This window comes from Propithecus coquereli, unplaced genomic scaffold (assembly GCF_000956105.1).
Source record: "Propithecus coquereli isolate 6110/MARCELLA unplaced genomic scaffold, Pcoq_1.0 Scaffold206, whole genome shotgun sequence".
In the NCBI taxonomy this organism is placed as follows: Eukaryota; Metazoa; Chordata; class Mammalia; order Primates; family Indriidae; genus Propithecus; species Propithecus coquereli.
Window position 1 is genome coordinate 513,434 of NW_012145634.1, and position 21,806 is coordinate 535,239.

At 57.9% G+C, this 21,806-nt stretch overlaps 1 protein-coding gene across 1 annotated transcript in view; it reads right to left on the reverse strand.

Moving 5' to 3' along the window:
* The window catches only part of PPM1F (protein phosphatase, Mg2+/Mn2+ dependent, 1F), a 26,379-nt gene extending 4,758 nt beyond the window's left edge, over positions 1–21,621 (reverse strand). The window contains exons 1-6 of the mRNA XM_012644144.1: positions 21,588–21,621; positions 15,487–15,739; positions 10,209–10,336; positions 4,858–5,060; positions 4,162–4,350; positions 2,510–2,653 (exon numbers count right to left, since the gene is read on the reverse strand). Of these exons, the coding sequence (XP_012499598.1) occupies positions 2,510–2,653; positions 4,162–4,350; positions 4,858–5,060; positions 10,209–10,336; positions 15,487–15,683 (861 nt within the window). The 5' untranslated portion in view covers positions 15,684–15,739; positions 21,588–21,621. The remainder of the gene's footprint in view (positions 1–2,509; positions 2,654–4,161; positions 4,351–4,857; positions 5,061–10,208; positions 10,337–15,486; positions 15,740–21,587) is intronic.
* Between the last annotated feature and the right edge of the window lie 185 nt (positions 21,622–21,806).

The following is a 21,806-nucleotide window of genomic DNA, read 5'->3' on the forward strand; positions in this document are numbered from 1 at the left end:
TCTTGCTCAGGCTGGTCTCGAACTCCTGAGCTCAAACAATCCGCCCGCCTCGGCCTCCCAGAGAGCTAGGATTACAGGCGTGAGCCACCGCGCCCAGCCTGGGTCGGTGTCTTCTTCCTAGTCCCCTGTGAGTCCCTCGCTCACTGACTCTGGCTGGACCTGCCCTTTCCTCCTGGCCTCTCCCCAGGGTCCACTGGAGTCGCACCTGCCTTCAGGGGCTGGCTCCAGGCCCCACTAGCTTTGCTTCTCTGCCGCATCCTCCTGGCACCTTGCCTGTGCCCCGCGCTCTTGCCCACCTCACCCCCATCCGACTGCGAGGCACTGGGGGCAGGAAGTGGGTCCTGTTTTGTCACCTCGTTGCCTCGGCAAAGCACCTTGTGTAGAGTAGGTGCCAAACAGGTGTGGCCTGATCGGAGCCCGGCGGCGGGACAGCCTCTGCTCTGACAGCTGCGGAACAAGGCAGGGCTGCGCGGGGGCCCCGCATACTCCGTGGAGCTGCTTTCGGCAGCTGCTGGACCCTCGCTGAAGCTCGCCAGGTTGTCACCAGTTTCCCACCCTCATAACTGACGTGGTGACGCCTGTTTCTGTGGGAGGACCTCTGCCAGGATTACTCCTCCGTGTCGGGGGCAGGCCGTGAGCAGGATCATGGGGCGAGGACCTGAGCCTGGTGGGAAGCTGGCAGGGCCGGGAGGGAGCTGACCAGCTGGCAGTTCGTCTCTGCATGCCCCGTGGGCTGCAGAGCAACGAGGAAAAGACATTTGTGTGCTGCTCCTATGCAGGCAGCGACCTCAGCACTCCACGAGCACCGGGCACTTGGTCCTCTCCCGAAGCCTCCTGGTGTGACAGATCTGTAGGGCAGAGCCAGGACCACCCCAGGCCATTGGTCTGTGCTCTCTGCCATGGGCCGCACTGCAGGGCTCAGGCAGTGTTTGGAAAAAAGTCCCTGCCGGGCTTCAGAGGTGGCACCGGACGCTGAGCCTGCAGGGGTGTGGGCAGCTGGGGCAGGGGCCCAGCACCCTGAGCAGAGTCTGCGTCTTGTCCTAACCTGGCCACATTTCACCTGGCTGCACGTTTTGGGGAGGAGAGCTCACCAAGGGAGCAAGCACCAAATCCCTCCCCAGTGGTGGTGGCAGCGGACAGGCAGTCTGCCTGCCACCGTGGCTGTGAGCTCTCGGCAAGTGACTGGACTTCTCTGAGCCTCAGTTTTCTCCTCTGTACAATGGGGAGAGCATGTGTAGGAGGCTCAGCCCAGACTGCGAGCTGCGGCGAGAGGCCCAGGGACGCTGCTATCCCTGACTGTCAGGGCGACCAGCGTCTGGTAAAGACAAAGCTTCTACCCGGCAAAACCTTGTACACAAAGACAAAAGAGAAACAACAAATAGGGAAACATTTGCAAATCATCACAGACCGGGAGCTAACTTCTCTAATATAAATAAGGTGCCTACAAACTGGTAAGAAAAACAGGCACGGGACAGGAACAGAGCGTTCACGGGAAACGCAATGTGAATGATCTCTAACTCCTGAAAGGATGCTCCAGCTCACTCTGGAACGGATAAGCAAACTCAGCAGCTGCCCTGAGACAGCCTTCTCTTCTCTCAACTAGGCAGAATCCCGCGGGTTGGTGGGACCCTAGGGAAAGGGACCCTCCTGGTGCCCTGCGCCACACAGGCCGGCACAGCCCAAGGAGGCAGCTTGGCAAATCCACCCGGACTGCGCATGCATCTGCTCCAACCACCGTCCCACTTTCAGGGACGTGTCCTTCAGAAACACTTGCCTCTGAACAACCTCACGCACAAAGTCATGTGCTGCTGTGTTGTTTTTAGCACCAAAAACTGAAAAGGTCTCAGTGTCTATCCAAGGGGACGATGATGAGCAGAACGACGCGTAGCCCGAGACAGCACGGGAGCTCCGCGTGCGGACATGGCATTGCCCACCAGGTGCAAGGAAGTGAAAGCAGCCGTTGCAGAGCAGCGTGTGAGAGTGTGGGGTTTGGTGGGGTCACACAGGCACCCCCTGACATCCAAATGCAAGCGATCTGACCTCAGGGGACAGGTCAACTGGACATTTCTGTGAGATGTGCTCCGAGGAAGATCCTCCTCCTCACATCTGGGTGAAGACTCCAAGGCCCAGGCAGGTGAGTGACCGCAGAGTCCCAGGGTGCCGGCACAGCCCTAAGCCTGGCTCCTTCCAGCCCTGTGCAGTGTCACCTCCTCCCAGGGCCCTCCTCACCCACAGCCTGTGGTTGGCTGCTCCCTGCCCGCGTGCCTGCTGGGACTCTGCACTGGGCCGAGTGACCGCACTCCCTGGGCTGCTGTCGGGGCAGAGGACCCACAGAGCTCTCAGGAAGGGCTCACTTGAGACCCCTGGCCACTCACGTGGGCAGGGGAGCCCTCCCTCTGGAGGGTGCCAGGATCAGCACTTCCCGAGGTGTCCAGACTGGGTTCCCCGCAAAGGCCCAGCATGGTGGGGCCTGGGAACTTCCTGGCCTTGGACGGAGGGAGCCTCTTACCTGTCGCTCAGGTCTATGCGGCTCCATCAGCTTCACCACCTGCCCCTGCTGCACCAGGATGACCTGGGAGTCCCCCAGCCAGGCGACATGTAGGGTTGTTCCTGCGATGAGCGCACACACACCTGTGGTGCCGCTCTGCAGCCGCTGTGGGGAGAGAGGGCCCACGCGGTGTGAGGTGGGGCTGGGCACCCCCCGTGGGCACACACTGTCCAGACCGAACAACCTCAGCAACGAAGGCGACTGAGCCCCTGAGCTGTGCAACGGCAAGAAGACTCTCGTAATGACTGCACCGCGTGAAAGAAGGGCACGTCCTGTAGCGTCCGGCTCATATCGGACTCTGGAGAATGCAAACTCGTCTGTGGTGTCCGAAGGAAGGTGAGTGGCTGTCTGGGGAGTGGGCAGGGAAGGGCGGGAGGGCAAAGGCCGACCAAGGGCAGATGGAGCTTCTGGAGGTGATGAACGTGTCGGTCACTGCGGTGAGGGGGTCACAGTGCACATACTGCATAAACCCAAACGCCAGATTGCGTATGTGAAGTGTGCACAGCCTACTCCATGTCAGCTGTTTAAGGAAAATAATACACTGAATACCTGCTTTGGAGAATCCTTTCCCTACTCCGAGAGGCAGCCCTGTCACCTCCCGGGGTGTCAGCCTTTCGCCGGGCTCCCCTGTGCAGCTGGGGACATTGCGTGGTTTCAGTTGAGACGCAAAGTCTGGTTCTGCTGGTTTCCATTAAGGTCTGTGCTCTGGGCGTGTGACGATGGCGCATGTCTCCCCACTGGGGCAGTTAGAGCCTCAGTTTCCCAATGTCCAAAATGGGCACAATATTAATCTCCACCTCACAGGGCTGCCAGGAAGACCCCGGGAAATTGTGCAGGTGGGTTCAGAGGGGAAGCTCACAGGGGAAGGGGCTGTTGTGTCTGTGTTCTTTCTTCTTTCAGAGACAAAGGCCTCGATCTACACATGGCTATAAACCTTGAGGAAAGCAATGTCCCCTGCAGACACCAGTGGCCTGCTGGGACCCCGCCTATAAGAGCAAGGGGAAGTGGGTGGTGTACGGATTGTGTTTTCACTTCCTGTACTTTATGATGTTTCTACACACCCCGGGGCCTTGTTGATGTGGAGAGACTGCCCTCCCAGGGCTGGCGAACTCCTAGAGGTTGGGCACGGGGGACAGGAAGGCTCCGGCCAAGCTTACCCCCTCCCCTCTCACTCCTGCCTGACCCTGGAGCTTCCCTGGTGGCCCTGCGTGGCATGGCATGACATGCCCCTCCCCTTCGGAACTGTAAGTAATAAACTCTTGTTTCAAGGCACTGGTCTCTGTGTCTGTCACTTTGCCATACCCAATTAAAACAAAATCCTGGGAACATTTTAAAACAGGCTATCCTTCCCCACACGGCCCGCAGACCCTCTGCGGCAGGGCAGGTCCCTGTGGCCAAGGGGCCCAGCGTGCAGGATCGGGACAGGCTTTGTGCTACTTCTGTTCCCATGAGAATGAGCCCCCCTCACTATGAGAAGGAAATGATGTGATCTCCAGCAGCGCCCAGTGAGGACCTTCTGGCAGCAACGACCACTTGGGTTTCCTTCCTTTGGCAGAGGCTGGGACTCTCCACCGGCCTCTAAACTCACCCGAGGCCCGGCTGCTCGTTCTCACCTCTCGCTTGGCTTTCCTGAGAAACATCTGGTCGGTGAGCCGGAAGGCTTCCCCAAGGGCTCCCTCCGGGTCTGTGGGCAGCTCTGGCTGGCGGGCAGCGTTGGCGTGCACGTGAACAGCGGCGTACCTCGCGGCGTCCACCCCTCCGTGACCGTCAAACACGGCAAAGTAGGCGCGGTCCACAGGGTCCTGCGGGGAAGGCAGTGGGAGTCACAGACCTGCTGGCCTCGTACCAGTCGCTCCTGCGTGGGGTGGGGCCCAGGCACTGGGCGAGGAGGGGTCTGGAAGAATTGGCAGGGGCCTTCGCCTGCAGCAGGGCAGCCTGGCGCCTGCACTGTGAGCGGAGAGACTTGGAAGAGGGTGGCCCTTGGGAGCCCTCAGTTACCATTTGCGTCCCGTTGCTACCAGCATAAAACGAGGGGAGGTGCCCCAGATGGCTCCTAGTGCCAGAGGCCGAGCAGAGCTCTGCAATCCTGGGCTTGGGGAGAACTTGGCGCTGGGATGGTGAACCGGGCCTCCCAGACCCCCTGGGAAGGGCTTTGAGAGCTGCCTGCACCTCAGCCTTGAGAAGGCAACTGATGAGTGTCTCCCTGGCCTGGGCTTTGGTGGGCAGCTGTCCTTGGCACCCAGGGGCCCCCAGCCCCTGCTCCGGCCCCCTGAAAGCTGTCCCCAGGGCCCTGCAGGGGGAGCACTCACGGACAAGCCGAAGAGCTGGTTGAAGGCAGGAAGGGCCACGTGCCGGTCCTCCATCTTGCGGCGAGTGTTCCGGATGGCATGGATGGACACCAGCCATTGTCGCGGCAAGGTCCTGGCAGTAGGCGGCACTTGCTTCTGCCACTGGCTGGCGACTTCCCAGAGCAGGTTAAAGAAACTCCGTGCCAGGCCTTGGGCATCCAGCACTGATGGGCACGACGGAGGGAGGGTCAGGGCAGTGGCCACCCAGCCAGCTGAGGCTCCCGCTGCCCTGTCCCTGCTGTCCAGGCAGCCTCAGCTCTCCAGGCAGCCCCCACCACCAGCCGTCCCCTCCACGCACATTCTGAGCCCCAACCTAACAAGCTACACCTGGCAGAGTCTGTCATCACAATTAGGAATGTCTGGTTTGGCACTATGTCACGGAAGGCACCCGCCCCATGATGAGGCAACTCCACTCAGGGGAACCCACCCTAAGGAATCATCGAAAATAAAAAAATACTTCAGGACAAAGTATAGAATCATTTTAAATTGCCCATTAATTAGAAACAATCTATATCCAATGACAGAGGAATGAAAAGTAAATTATGGCCTGTTCCCTTGATGATGAATTAAGCTGCTATTAAAAATGATTTTCATAACTAAACATGCAACTACCACACAACCCAGTAATTGCATTCCTAGGCACTTATCCCAGAAAAATGAAGACTATGTTCACACAAAAACTTGTACATGTTCACAGCAGCTTTATCTGTAATAGCCACAACCTGGACTCAGCCCAGACGTCCTTCAACGTGTGAATGGCTCAACAAACTGTGGTCGCCCCATACCTTGGAACACTACTCAGCAAAGCAAGGAATGAACTCCAACCTGGTTTCAGCTCCAGAGAATTATTCGGGTGAAAAAAGCCAATCTCCCAAAGCCACACGTTTATAAGCATTCGTTGTGGAGTTTTTTGTTTGTTTTTGTTTTTTTAGAGATGGGGTCTCATTCTGTCACCCACGCTGGAGTGCAGTGGCATCATCATGGCTCACAGCAACCTCAAACTCCTGGGCTTAAGCAATTTTCCCACCTCAGCCTCCCAAGTAGTGGAGACTACAGGTGTGTGCCACCACGCCCACCTAATTTTTAAAAATTTTTTTGTAGAGATGGGGTCTCCCTATGTTGCTCAGGCTGGTCTTGAACTCTCAGCCTCAGGCAATCCATCTGCCTTGGCCTCCCAAAATGCTAGGATTACAAGTGTGAGCCACCATGTCAGTTTGCTTTATTGAAATATCAAAATTCTAGAAATGGAGATGAGTGTTTACCAGCAGTTAGGGAAGGGGAATGTGGGCGGAGGTGGCGTCAGGGTGGCCATGAAAGGGTAACATGAGGGATCCCTGTTGATGGAGACAGAGCAGAGATTGAACTGTTCTGTATTTTGACTACGTTAAGACCCTGGTTGTGATATTTTATTATAGTTTTACAAAATGTTACCACGGGAAAAACTGGGTAAAGTGTACACGGATCTCTTCATCTTTTTTTTTTTTCTGAGACAAGGTCTCTCTCTGATGCCTCGGCTGGAGTGCAGTGGTGTCATCATAGCTCGCAGCAACCTCAAACTCCTGGGCTCAAGCGATCCTCCTGCCTCAGCCTCCCCAGTAGCTGGGACTATAGACAAGCCACTGTGCCTGGGTAATTTTTCTATTTTTTGTAGAGATGGGGTCTCACTCTTGCTCAGGCTGGTCTTGAACTCCTGGGCTTAAGCAATCCTCCTGCCTCGGCCTCCCAGAGTGCTGGGATTACAGGCGTGAGCCACTGCGCCTGGCCTCTTCACCTTATTTCTTACAACCGTGTGTGCAGCTGTGACTATCTCAATAAAAAAAGTCTAATTAAAAAAAACAAAAAGATAAGACAAAAATGGACTTTTACCAAGTTTTCAAGCATGTAAAATGCTTACATCATGATAGTAAGTGCAAACAGGAAGACAGAAAGTTACGTATGCAGTTTAATCACAAGCACATAAAAAACCACTTGGGCCCAGAGCGGGTAAAAAAAGGCAGGAACAGCATGCGACCAAAATATCAGCAGTGGGGTCTGTGGGTGGCAGTTCCATGGGTGACGTGTTCCCTCGGTACACTTTTTTTTTTTTTTTTGAGACAGAGTCTTGCTTTGTTGTCCTGGCTAGAGTGAGTGCCGTGGCGTCAGCCTAGCTCACAGCAACCTCAAACTCCTGGGCTCAAGCAACCCTTTTGCCTCAGCCTCCCGAGTAGCTGGGACTACAGGCATGCGCCACCATGCCCGGCTAATTTTTTCTATATATATATTTTAGTTGTCCAGATCATTTCTTTCTAGTTTTTTTTGGTAGAGACGGGGTCTCGTTCTTGCTCAGGCTGGTCTCGAACTCCTGACCTTGAGCGATCCACCCTCCTTGGCCTCCCAGAGTGCTAGGATTACAGGCGTGAGCCACCGCGCCTGGCCTCGGTACACTTTTTAATACTTTCCCAGGTTCCATTACAAGTGTCAGCCCTGTGTGATGGCTTTAATGTCCGTAAGTTCTTTCATATGTCTCCTTCCGAGATGCGGCGCTCGATGCCCTCCCCGTGAGCGTGGGACTTAGTGAGCTGCTGCTGCTGAACAGGACAGCGTGGAAGTGACCACGTGCGGCTTCAGACACTGCACAGTGAAAAGGGCTGAGGCTTCCCAGTGTTCTCCCTGTCTCATCGCTCGATCTGAGGGAGGGCAGCTCCATGCTGTGAGGATGCTCAGGCGGCCCTGCGAAGAGTCCACCTGGGAAGGAACTGACACCTCCCGCCAGGAGCCGAGTGTCCGCAGCACCTCGAAAGAGGCTCCTCCAGCAAGCTGGCACCGGGTGGGCACAACTTTGTGTGAGGTGCCCTGGGCCAGAACCACCCAGCTAAGCTCCCCCCAGCTTCCAGACCCACAGAGACTGTGGGAGAATGAGTGTCTGTTGTTTCAAGCTACTACGTCTTGGGGCAATTTGTTACGTTACAATAAATACACCCTGAATCCCATGGAAGGCCAGCTTCCAAAGGAAAGATGAACAAGGAGCAGGTCCAGAGGAGCTGCAGGGACTCAGTCACCTCTGTGCACAGAGCCCTCCTGGGACTCCTGCCGGTCCAGGTGTGTGTGGCATGCACAGGTGAGGCAGGGCCAGTCACCTGAGGGGCTCAGGGTCAAGTAATTGAAAACAGGGCAGAACCCAAGTGTCGAGGGCCACACCCGAAGGATACGGGGAATTGAGAGAAGGAAGAGCTCCTGCTCTCTGGTGGCGGCTGTGGAGAAAAGCAGCCCGGCCGAGGCTGGAGGGGCCACCACCTAGGAAGAGCCATGAGCCTGAGGGGTCTGTGTGCACAGGAGGCCACAGGAAGACAGCCACAGGGAATACGCGAAGCACGGTGGGGTGGGGGTGTCTAGAGCTGGCTGCTGCCACCACACCCCGCACGAGGGCCCCTTCAAGAACTCGGCAAGAACCTAGGGCCTGGCAGGGCCAGACTACGGGGCCCGAGAATGGATGCCAGCGGGTCCGGCTCAGGGGAGGCAGCTCCACGTGCGTCCGACCCGTGCGTTTGTTTTATGCCAGCACACTTTGGGGAAATTTGTTAAGTAGCAACATACACATCCCGCCAATCAGCGGGAGATTCCCATTCCTCATGGTGCTGCCTCTCTTGCCCTCCTCTTCCTCTCCTCTGTGGACAGCTGTGCCACAGGCTCCACTCTGCTCCCTCTGGAGACCTCGGGTTCCCGACACTTAGCAGGCCTGAGACCAGCAGGGAGGTGCCCGGGCTGCTGCTGCCGCTCATGCTCTTGCTCAGGCTGCGTTGCCGCTGCTCCATCAACACGCTGAGACTTGACTCTGCCCAGGCCCAGCCCACAGACGCCCAAGGCCAAGACTGCAGCCCTGGTGCCCACAGGAACTGCTCCTGGAGTTTTGTCCCCATCACTATCACCAAGGAGGGGCTGGCTGGTAGCACAGGTTTCAGCCACATCTCTGCCCTGCGGTGGTGACTCCCACCATCCCCAGCCTTGCTCTGACACAGGGTCCACAGACTTGACCGTGTCGAGACGACAGACTTGACTACGTTGATGGGGAGGGTGTGATCCAGGCCACTAGCCCAGGCCCGCAGGGGAGGGGCTCGATGACAGAGGACAGAAGGTAGAGCAGGGGCAGGTTCACGGGCCTGGCTGGTGCCAGCCGCGGCAGTTCTCCTTCCCACCAGCAGGTGACACTGGATGGGCAGAGAAGCCAGCGGGCCTGGGCGGTGGGGGTGCTCTCTTTGTGTGGCTGCAGAGCCACAGCCCAGGAGCAGCAGCTGCCACCAGCTGGACGCCTGCTGGCTCTGCGGAGAACAATGGTTGCCTGTCACTGCGGCCAGCTGTCCCCCAGGCTGTGTTCCCGGGGTGGGCGGGCCGGGAGCCAGGGAGAAGGGCAGGGGACCAGAGCAAGGAGAACGGCCTGGCACCTGCTGACGCCACAGGCTTTGCTCCTCACTTTCCCTCACCACATGCGCTGCACCAATGCTGAGTTCAGAGTAAAATGGCCAGAAATGAACCATCAAGGGAAAGAACCCCCGACCACGTGGTCGCGGTGCCTGTCGGGGGATTTCGGCTGGGCGCTCCTACCCTCAATTTCCCCCTGGCCCTGCAGCCTGCGACTCTCACTTCCTGGACTTGTGGTCCAACACAAACCAACGCTTTGGCGAAACACAATAAAAAGGAATCATCAGTAAAATGAAAGCAAGTCTTGCCCTACTGTTTTATCATTAGATTCTCTGTCAAAGGGTTCTTTGAGCCTCTCAACGTTCCCTCCCCGGCTCTGGGTCCCTCTGGCCAGGAGGAGGGCGACAGAGGAGAGGCCACTGGTGCCCGCCCATGGGGTTCATGGAGCGTCTCCACACAACAGGGTCCCGACTCGGGTCAGTGGAGGCAGGGGGCCTGAGCACTGTTTTCTCCCGTCTGGACGAGGAAGCCACACCGTGAACCCATGTGCCAGCCTGCTGACTCAGACCTGGCCCGCCCGGGCGCACGTGAGCAAGGTGGAATGGCAATGCATTTGAACTTGGCTGCCCGACCGTGAGTTAGCCTTTCTGGTTTCCTCACGTGTAAAACAGGGCAAGCAGCCTTCGTTTCCTGGGCTGCTCTGAAACTTCAGTGCGAGTGGACGCAGGAGGGTGTCTGCGCCCCCAGACCCGTCTCACACGCTGCTGTGTCCTGCACTCTCTGCACCTTGATTCTGCCGCCTGAACCAGTGCCCCCGGGCCCACCCCTCTGCAGCCCCGTCAATGTGCTCCCCACAACATCACCCTGTGCCACCTGCTAAGCAATCCTGGGGCCACCTCAGAGGAAAGAGAACTCACGGGTCACAGAGGTCTCCTCCTCCTCCTCCTCCTGCCTGGGCAACTTCCTAAATTCCGAAAGGTCCATCTGTAGCAGCTGGGAAACTGCCGTGTGTGCCAAGGATGCAGCGAGAGGTGGCGGAGCGTTCCTAGGGATGAGAAAGGAGAAGTGAGGCCCGGGCCTCCCCTGCAGGAGCCAGGCCCAGCACCCAGCCCACACGCCGCGGGGCCACATGGGCAGGGCAGCCTCTGTCCTCAGGGAGCTGGGACTGGATACTCACACAACGCACTGAGGCAGACATGCAACACCATCCACTGGGGCCTGATTGGGGGTGGTGGGCGGGGGCTGTCCCAGAGATGTGAGAACTGTGTCCTCAGCCTCAGTGGCTGAGCAAACTGCCTGGCGGCCAGGCTGATGCCGGCTCCTGGTCCATGTGCCCCAGGGCGGGGGGAGTCATCCACGCCAGCCGGGGACCCCCGAGGGTTGGGAGGTATATTATGGGTTGAACTGTGTCCCCCCCAAAATTCGTATGCTTAAGTGTTAACAACCAGAACCTCAGAATGGGCCCCTATTGGAAATAGGATCATGGTAGATAGAGTGAGTTAAGATGAGGTCATATTGGAGTGGGGTGGGCCCCTTCTCAGATGATTGGAGTCTTTATAAAAAAGTGGAAATTTGGACACAGACACACACACAAGGAGAATGTCATGTGAACATGAGGCAGAGACCCTGGGTGAGCCTAAAAGCCAAGGAAGGCCAAGCAAAGATGGCCCCAAACCACCAGAAGGAACCAGGCCTGCCAACACCCTGATCTCAGACTTTTTGTCTCCAGAACTGTGAAACGATAGGTTTCCATTGGTTAAGCGGCCCAGTCATTCGTATGGTGTCCCCAGGAAACTGATCCCGGGGCCTGAGCCCCGTGGGCGCACGCGGCAGAGGGAGCCGCTGTGCACAGCCCCAGCACCCCGGGGCAGATGGGCTGTGGGGGCGCTGGGGGCAGAGAGCGGCGGGCTGGGTGGGCCAGCTGTGTGGCAATGGGGAGCCACTGACTGTGGTCTGTTTCGAAGAGGGACGTGGCAAGACGGGATCTTTGACCCTGGTGTGCAGGGTGGGCTGAAGGGTGGGGCTGGCAGAGGTGGTGACACCAGATCTGGTCCTGAAACAGGAGGCAGATATCTCAGGCACAGACCCTGATGCACAGGACGGGACAGAGGAGGGACATGGGGAGGAGGGGCATCAGGGGCAGGGTGGAGGGAGGCACAGGGACAGTGTCAAAGTTTCTGTTTTATACAACTGACAGGACCATGGTGCAATTAATTACCCCAGCGGGGACAGAGCCAGGCAGGGCAGGGGATGGTGATGGGTTCCCTGTCCAGGGCGAGCCTCAGGTTCCTCAGAGGCTGAGTGGCCTGGGGGTCCGTGGCGTGTGGTCTGGGTGGGAGGTACGGCTGCAGAATGAAGGCGGAGGGGGACTGGGACCCACAGGAACTCGCTGGCCGGGGAAGAGGGCCAGGGAGCGGCTGAGAAGTAGGGACGACCCCAAGGGTGGCCTCCTGGGGGCCACGGAGGAACAGTTCTGAGAAGCAAGCCATGGTCGCCTGCTCCACATGTCAGAGAACAGAGCTGAGGAGTGGAGGCGGCGTGGCTGGGGTGTAGAGGGCGGTCACCACAGGCCCAAAGCACACGGCGGGGAGGAAATGCCAGCCCTGAGCCGGGGCCTTTGGCAGGCGGGCAGTGCGGAAGGAAGCTGAGGGGCAGGTTGGGGGGAGTTTGGGGATGGAGACACTGAAGCCAGCTGTGGCTGAGGAGAGCAGTGGGGAGGACTGTCGGGTGGCCGTATACCTCTCCACGCCCATCCCCAGCCCTCCAGACCTGGCTCAAATACCATGTCTGTGGGAAGCCGGGGTGGAAGGGGTCACCCCTCCTGGTGCCCGTACAGCCTCTGGAATGCATCCTGACCCCGGAACCTGCAGCTCTACCCAGCAGGGGCCCCTGGAAGCCAGGTGACATGCATTTACCCTGTGTGTCCATCCCAGGACATGGGAGGCAGCCTGGGGGCAGCCAGGTGATTCTTTGCTGGGCTGACACTCTCAGTTTTAACTGGAGGGCAAGGACCTTCCAACGGCCCAGGTGACGGGTCATGTCCTGCAGGGCTGGGCGTCCCAGGTGTCTACCAATAGTCTTAGGAATCTATTGGGACAAATTCCTGATACTTTAAAATGAGAGGATGACTCAGGGGAGAAGCCTCTGAAACTGTCTTTGAAAAACAATCAGCCAAGAGAGGAGAAATGAGTTCCTCTGCTATTTGGGGCTTTCCTGCCAACTGCTGGCTTTTCCTTTTTCTCAGTAGAAGGGACGTCTGTTTCCCCTCTGTCCCAGTGAGGTCATGTTTCGGCTTCCTGCCCGCCCGCCACTGCTGTTGGGGGCAGGGAAGTGGCTTCCGGCTGTGGGGACCTAGACAATGCCTGGCCATGGGCCACCAGCATCCCCTTCCTGGACACAACTGCCACCTCATCCACGGGCCCCACCAGTGGACACGCTCTGGAAGCCCTCAATCCTGAGTCACTGCACCGTCAGAGTCAGCCCTAATCCTGGTCCCTGCAGGGTGGGGCTCTGAAACACGGAGAGAAGATGTTCCAGGGAGTGGCTGAGGTTTGCGCAAGGCCCAGGTACACGAGAAACGAGAAATGCTACTCCTGCTCACCTAGGGGGTTACCAGGAGTTTACAGCCCAGTGGCAGAGATGCAAACGCACTTATTAAATAAACGATCACAAAGTAAGTAAGGCATGCACTGCTCGAGGACCCGAAGATGTGACACAGAGATGTAATAGCAAGGGGGAGACAGAACATCCACGGAGCCGCCCGGGAGCCGGGTGACCTGATTCTGGACAGTCTCAGACAGGATGCCGCTCAGAATCTGCAAAGGGGCCCACGGACGAGTGTACTCGGGGCTCTTCATACCCAAGGGCCCAAACTTGGGCTGTGGGCATGGGGAACAGAGCGCGGAGGTGGCGCGTGACAGCGTGGGGTGTGTGTGCATGTGAACAGGTGGATGTGGTGCAGACAATGTATGAGCTTTAGGCCCCAAGTGATGACCACACATATGAACAACCATGTCTGTACGTGAAACAAAATGCTAGAAAAGAACAAAAATATAATAAATTCATTAAGATGGCTGGGAAACATAAGACCTTAAAGTGCTGTAATTTATCACACGTTTGTGGAGTGTTAAGGTGGGTTTGGGGCTAAGGAGGCCCGCGGGGAGCTGGTATCACCCAGCCTCAGCCCCTCCCCACTCGCGCCCATCACCGACCATCAACGGCCAACAGCGTTCTGGTTACGAGGGGGTGCAGGGACTTGTCTGAGCAGGGTCTGCTCACTTGCCTGCGTTTGGGTCAAGGCACACCAGCCCTCCTGGGCCTGGCTTTCCTCCCTGTCGCCTGAGCCCCCAAGGCAGTGATGGGCCCTGGTCATTCCCACAGAAGGCCTGACCTGGCTGCAGATCTCGCTCCACCACACCCCTGCTGCCTGGTGAGTGCCGCCTGCTCCTCTCGGGGAAGCAGAACCCCGGGGCCTCCCTCACCCTCATGCGTGCGGGACCCCCGACAGGGTGCTCTGCTCCACCCTCAGGGGCCAGTTCACTTTACGTCACCTGTCTTTATTTTTTTCACTTTTTTAGAGATACGGTCTTACTCTGTTGCCCAGGGGCTGGAGAGCAGTGGTGTTGTCATAGCTCACTGCAGCCTTGAACTCCTGGGCTCAAGTGATCCTCCTGCCTCAGCCTCCCAATGCCCTGGGATTACAAGCGTGAGCCACCGCGTCCAGTCCCACTTGACTTTAAAATGTTTCCTCACAACGAGGCAACAATACCCTTCGCACTTGCCACGCCCAGGTGGTCATGGCCCTGGAACACCATTTCTTCCTGAGCTCCGTGGGGGACACCACGTGGATATGGCCCTGGAACACCCACTGCCCAGGCTCACGCTGCACAGGGTGAGTTGCCTCTACTGGGGCCTCAGGGTCCTGGCAAACAGGTCATCGCAGGACGTGCAGAGATGAAGGTGATCTGCCACAACTGGCACAAGAAGCTCGAGCTCAGGGGACATGAAGATGGAGCCTCTGCTGGTGGGAAGCCACGGCCGAGGGCATGTCAGGTTTCAGGGGATGTGCAGACACCCCAAGGACAATGCTGGGATTAGGGGCCCTGGGCAGGGCTGGGGACTAGGTTCGGAGGGATGAGGAGTGGCCTGCCAGCCCTCTCACCCCTGTGCCAGACAGAACAACCTGACCCCAAGGCCCTGCTGCTGTCTGAGCAGAGAGGGCCAGAGAAGAGACCTTGTCTTTCACTGTCTTTCGTGGGATAAACACTTCCAGAATGGAGAAATAAACGAAGGGAGGAGGGCCGCAAGGCCCAGCCAGAGTCTTTGGACGAGGGGACTTTAGAGGTCAGCTAAGGAGACGGCCATGCAGTCTGCTTGCACACAACCACTCTATCTGCCCCGAAATCTGCTAAGCTGGTTGTGTCACCTCTCTGTACCTCCGCTTCCTTCCCCTGTATGATGGGGACAGCTCCAGCTACCTCTCAGGTCGTGGTGGCCAGGGTCTAGGTAGCACTGCCCTGACAGTGAGGCCTTGGTCCAGTCTCAACCCACTGACCTCTGCCTTGGTCCGTGCCACGGAACAGAAAGAGGACCTACCACTAAGCATCTGTCATATGTTAAATTGTGTCCTCAAAGATACGCTCAAGTTCCGACCCCCAGTGGCTCAGAATGTGACTTTATCTGGAATTAGAGTCCTTGTGAACGTAACTAGTTAGGTTAAGACGAGGTCACACAGTGGGAGGGCCTAGTCCGGTGTGGCTGGTGTCCTTATGTGAGTAGGAGCAACACGGACACGGGCAGGGAGGGAGGCCTGAAGGAGCAGATGCACGGGGAGAGGCCGTGGGAGACCAAGGCGAGATCGGAGGGAAGGGTCCACGAGTCAAGGCCTGCCAGGAAGTCGGCACCAGATGCTAACAGGAAGGCCCGGAACGGAGTCTCTCCCATTTGCTTTAAGAGAGCAAGGCCCTGCTGCCACCCTGATCTCAGACTTTGGGCTTTCAGAGCTGTGAGAGAACAAATTTCTGCAGTTTTAAGTGGCCTCTGTTACAGCAGTCCCAGGGAAGCCACACGACAGCGCCGTCACGGGGACTGAGGTGGCGCTGGATGTGCGCAGTGGGTGGCAGCCGCAATGAGGTCTGCACCGGCAGACACGCTGCGCCCCTCGCTCCCGCCCCCTCCCAGGGCGCGCAGGCCTACCTGCTGCCCAGGAAGCCCATCGCCAGCTCCACCAGCTCGGCCTCCACTTCTTCCTGGCTGAGCACAGTCCCCGGGGCCTTCCACGGCATGGGGCTCTCCAGGCTCAGCGGGGCTGGGAAGTCTCGCAGGAGCATGTCCAGGAAGCCCTGGGTCCCCTCTGTGCCACGGGCCATCTTCTGTGGGGCTCCAGAGGCCATTGCCAGAGCATCCCGGGGGGCTCACAGCCTGGATGAGGGTCCCGTCAGTCTTCACTCTGGGGAGAGATGTCAGTCAGCGGAATCAGGGGCTGACAGGCGCAGCACTGTGGGGAGCAGGTGTCCTGATCTGACTCCCGCCGCAAGCACCACGCCAAGCCCTGGGCCGCATGGTTGAGAGGGCACAAGTCAGTGGAGTGACAACCCTGGCCGCTGTCATGACCAGGGTCCAAGGGGGGAAATGTGGGCACCCAGAGATGTGGCCTCAGGAGATGGCACCAGGACCAGAAGCTGTGTGCACATCTTGAAGGAAAGGTGACAGAGAAGGAAGATGTGTTCCTGGCAGAGGGTGGCCGGTGTGGCCAGAGGCAGGCAGGACAGGCACACTGGGGCCAGGCACTGAGGCAGGTGAAGAGGCCCCACCTGATCTCGGGCCCTGGGCAGCCAGGAGGGCTGAGGTGATGGGGTGATGCCACCTGGTTTGTGAGTCTGGATGTGGTGATCGGATGGGAAGAGGGACCTGTCCAGGCTACAGCAGCGGCTTGGGGCAGGAAGAGGAGGGCCAATGTGCAGAAGGGACTGGTCCACAGCTGTCTGGGAGAGACCAGAGGGTGGGCAGGAAGGGCTCCCCAGAGGCCAGCCCGGGACAGACAGGAGCTGCTCAGGGACGGGGTCGGGCCTCTTAAATGCTCTCTAATAGGAAGAGCGAGTATGTGCTTACAACGGCTCAGGCCTGCTCAGCCCTGGCTGGAAGGAAGTGTGGACGGTCCCGAGCTGCTAACCCCACAGGGGCTGGGGGGGGGGGGGGGCGTGGCACACAGTTTCTTCTTCCCCGAGTCCTTAGAAATGTCAAAGGCTCACTAGCTGCCAGGCCCCACGCGTTACCCCTGACAGCTCGGGTGCCAGGACAAGCCCCTCATTTCACAGATGAGAACACTGAGCTTGGAGAGGGGCAGCCCCTCACCCATGGTCTCAGGATGGAAGATAGGGCCCAGGAGGGATTCTGAACCCCAAGCCTGTCACCATCCACCCTGTTCCTCTATCACTCAAAAGAGGCAGGCGGTGCCTGGGGGCCTCCTCCCATGGGGCCTCCAAATCCGCTTCTCTCCTAGCGCAGAAGCGCCCACCCTCCCTGCACTCACACCCGGCCCCTCTCCCCAGCCTGGTGCCCCTCATGATCCCCCAGACACAAGCAGCCCTGGAGCGGCTCCCTTCCATCGCCCTAGAGTGTCACCTCTAGGTCCCCCTTCCTACCACACACACCCAAGCACACCTGGGTACCACCTGCCAGCACAGGCCCTTCTCTCTCCCGCGCCTTCTCCCTCCAACCCCTCCCACGCAGGGACACTACCTCGGGCTTCCTCCCAGGCTGGGAATGTCTTCAGCAATGGGCCCCACGCGCTTACCCCCAGGGAGATTTAAAACGAGGAGGTTCTTCCTGTGACACACTGACGTGAGAGTCCCAGGAGCACCCCAAGTTCTAGGAGGGAGAATTTGGGGAGCAGTCTCACAGCCCAGCCCCTTCCCGAGGCCTTCCAGGTTCTGACAGCTGAACAGAGAGGGCAGAACCAGCAGAGCTATAGGGAGAATCTTCCAAAACCATCGGTCTTAGAATACCCACAGACTGTGCCTGTAGATGAAGGATGAAGGGAGCTCATGGCCCACAAAAGGCTGAGCTGACGGAGAATTACTAACCTGGAACAAGCCTTCTAGAAGCACAAAGATAAAAAACACGAAGGAAAACGGGGCTGGGAGAGAGGGGAAGGGTCTCCATGCTGAGTTCAATGTGTCATCAATGAAGGATCTGGTGCAAGGGGACAGGGAGGTCTTGCAGAAACAGCAATCGGAAGCTAATTTATGTTAAGCAGATACATACAAGTAGTATAGAAATAACATAGATACAGGGGCACTTGTTACGGAAGGTCATGAGGACAGACTTGAGTTCGTTGTCATCCTTCACATTTACTCATAAGAAGTAAATAAAATGCAGCCTGGGTTACAAAAGGCATCAGGTAAAAAAAGAAGGAAAAATCGGGTGATGGCAGGAGGGACACTGCCACTGGAAGCACAGGGGAAGGCTGTGCAAGGGAGAAGTGCGCAGAGGCTGGGAGCCAGGGCCGGGGTGACAAGGAGGGCCGGGGAGGGGGCAGGACTTGCCAGACAAGGCACCCAGCCGAGTGACGAGAAAACAAGGAGACGGCACGACTTTCCCAGCAAGCTCAGACACCCGTGAGCAGAGAAAGAGGCCAAGTCCCCCTCCTACCTGTGAACCACTCTGGCTCCCTGGGGCTCCTGAGGGAGACATGTGGTCCCTGCAGAGTTGCTCCCAGGCATGTGCCAGCACCTGGGACCTGAGCTCTGGGCAATGCTGCCCGGCTCCCTTGTAATTCTAAGTGATTTGGAGGCACAGAAATCTCAGGCCATGCAAAATATGCTCATGTGAATTTATGATTAGGATCTGAATGAAAAGACGACATGCTCGCTGCCAAGAATACCCAGAGGGCCCCAGTGGAAGAAACCCAGGCCCATGGCATAAAGCCACACTTGCAAGCACAGAATTCAAGACCCTTCACTTTCAACCCCACTTGCTGGTGATGTCTGCTGAGCACTTTGGAATGCAGGTACCCCCTCCTCACCTCCTGGCCTTGGGGTGCTCTTTCCTGAGCCTGGAGCCCTCCCCCCAGCCCACCTGTCTCCCTCGGGGCTGGCAGCCCCTCCTCTCTGCACTGAAGGACTACAGACCCATGCCCCTGCCATGTGCCTGTGCCCACTGCCCTGAGCCTGGCACAGGCCTCGACAGCATCTGTACCATGCATGCTGAATAGGGCCTGGAGGGGGCAAAGCGCACGGGCCTGACGATGTGTGCAAGCTCTGCCTGCGTCTGCAGAGGGGAAGAGCCAGCTTACTCTCAGGGTCTGCGCCAACTGCCTGCTCCTGCTAGAAAGGCAGAGTGCCCAGAGCCATCCTGCCTGCTGGGGACTGAGCACGTTCATTTCTGCATTGCCTACCTAAGGCAAGTGGTGGAGAGAAACTGGGACACAGCTTTCCTTCCCTGGGTAAGGGACGAAACGACTTCCTTCCCGGTCCTTCCTTTTTTCTAATAAACTCCCGAATCTTATGTGTGCCACACATACACGAGCAAGAGAGAAGAGCACGTGGACAGTGGGAGGGAGAAATCCTAATCCAAAGGGGAACCACAGGCAGCCCTGAGCGTGCCGGCAGGCAGGGGACGGTGCTGTGGTTTGCGTTCCTGTGGGATCATCTGGAAGAGACGGTCTCGGGAAGCATGTGGTGGCCGGCTGGCAAGCGCAAGATGGGGGTGCAAGGAGGAGGCAGAGCTGGGAAAGGACCAGAAGTGCAGGGGTGTCCTGACTGGGGCACAGCAGTGATGGGCTCAGGGGTGGAGGGACACATGCGCAAGGCTGTGTATGTCATCAAGGGCCTGGGGTGGGCATGGGAGGGACGCTGGGCTCCTGAACTTCCAGTGCCACCTGCCTCGACTGGCCCAGCCGACCGTGACCTGAGGCTGGCTCCTCCTGGCTTGGTGCCTCTGTACTCGTCACCAGGGGCGGCCGCAGGGGTGGGACTAACAGTGCTGCCAGCTGCCACCCGCCGCTGCTCTGAGCACTCTTCCTCTTTTAACCTCCCAAACAACCCTGCTGTTGTCCCCACTCTACAGGGCAGGCTGCAGAGGAAGGGCTAAGGGACTTGCCCAAAGTCCCTAGTGGGATTCATGCTGGACAATCTACCTAGGCCCTAACTGTGACCAACATCCTGGAAAGTCCTTCTGACTCCCTCCTGTCCCTGGCCCACCCCTCGTTGGTCACCGACCTTGAGCTTCGGCTCTCTGGTGGCTCCTTTGATTTCTGCGCCCACTGCGCCAGGATGACCCCTCCCCCCCTTGCCCTGCGCTAGTAGCTAATACCGCAGGCTCCCAGCTCCCCTGCCAGGCCAAGCTGTGGCTCATGCGGCCCCTCTTTCATTTTGCCCTCACAGGTCTCTCAGATCCTTCAAGGCTCTGCAGAAATCTTCCCACCTGTGGATCCGTCACCTGCCTTCCATGTGTCTGTGGCATCTATAGCACTTTTGCTAACACCTGACTTGTAAAGTTTTCTTTTTTTCATTTGAAATATTTATCTTCCTCTAGTGTACCAGTTTTGACTCATAAGCTCAACTAACACATAGCTGTCACAACTGCAGTTTTCCAGGTGGTACAGACAAAACATTTGTTGCGTCTTGCTTAACTTCAGAACCCAGGCAATGAAAAAAATAGCAATCTAATCAAATTGCCTCATAAAAGGCAACTGCATCATTAGTGTTACACAAGTATTGTATTCACTGTTAAAATATTTTTCCCTCCTAACAATGAAGAATCTTAATTCTTTGTTCATAAATAACCACTGGGAATAGTTTGGCATAAATCCTTCTAGATCTTTTCCTACCTGTATAAATTTTGTTGTAGTAAAATATAAGTAACATAGTATGTATCCCTTTAGCCATTTTTAAGCACTAAGCACATTCGCGGGGTTGTGCAACCACCACCTCTCTTCTCTCAAGAAAGGCCTGACTTTCTTGAGAGAGTGTAAGCTCCCTGAGGTCACGGAGCCCACCCTGGCCCTTTGTGCACAGCCCGTGGCAAGCGTGATGGCTGAGGCCTGGCACCTGTTAAGAGAAAGCTATGCCATCTGTGGAGCACAGTGGGCAGCAGAAACAGGTCTCAAAAACACGGCTGGCTTCAAGAGATATCTCAAAGGAATTCCACAAATGCAAGTGCCTGGAGGCTCGCAGCTTTCAAAGTGGTATTCATTTTGTTTACCTCTTACAACCACGCGGAGCGCGACGTGCTGTCAGCTCACATCGCAGACTATGAAACAAGCTCTGGGCTCATTTCTCACCTGTGTGTCTAAGGTCACACAGGTAGGAAATGGCAAAGCAGGATTCAACTGGCACTTCTACCTCAGCTGCAGGAGGGAAAGAGTGAAATTTGACTATAGGACAGAAACGGGTGTAAAGGCCAGAAATGACAGGAGATGGCCTCAGAGTGCCAGCTGGCCTCACATTCCCTTCCCCATGGTGGGAGCCCAGCTGGGTCCACAGACCTTGCCCCAGGGAATGCCACGAGGACATGTGTCACTCAGTCCCCCAGAGTGGAAGGCTTTGGGCTTCAGAGGAGCCCACCACCATCCACTGGGCCCAACAGTGTGTTAGGCCCCGAGCTGAAATCCCGACAGTAGGTGCCGTTTCTCCTTACTGCACAGAGGGCTAAGGGGCTTGCCGGCAACCACACGGCTGCAGTGGTGGGGCCGGAGGGAGGGCTGCATGCCTGGGGCTTATCTGTCTTGCACACCTCCTGCTCACTCCTCTTGAATACACGTAGGGGGCCATGGGGTGGGGGTACTCAGGGAGAGATGTGACCCCCTGCAGGGGCTGGTGGGGTGGAGGCCAGGGCAGTGGGCCTGGCTCAGATGCCACTGGGGGCTGGGATGCGCTGAGCAGGAGCAGGATCCCAGAACATGGGGGCGTGTCACCTTTCAGCACCCCATTCTGTCTCATGCCCAGAGTCCCCACCCAGCCCTGGTCTCGGCCACACCCCCGCCAACCCAATGGACCACCAGTTCTGGGCCCTTGGTTCCCCGGCCACCCGTTCTTGCCTCGGGTTCCTCAGGTCCCTAGCTACTCTCCCCACTCTTACGACCCCTACTCCACCCCTGAACACCCTGGGTCCCCCCATCTGAGCCTCCTCTCGGCCTCCTTGCCTCCCCAGGCCCCCTATTCTGCCCCTCCGGTTCCTAAGCTCTGTTTCACCCCTGTGCAGCTTGGGCCCCCACCTGACCCTCACCAGGGCCCGGTCGGCCTCCCGAGCCCGCCCCCCGCGCTTCCTCACCGCCGGGTCCCCACGAGCCTCACCTGCCACCCCACTGCTCCGCGCCCTGCAAGCTGCTCCCGGCCAGCCCCGCCCACTTCCCGTTCCCGGCCGCCGCGGGCTCCGCGCAGGCGCAGTCGGGCCTCCGGGAGGGCGGGGCCGGGCCTCTGCTGCCCCCTGGCGACCGTGACCGCGGCCCTTTCATTTCAGGTGGGCAGCAGGCGGCACCTGCTCCCTAGCCAGTGCTTCACTTCTCCAGCCAG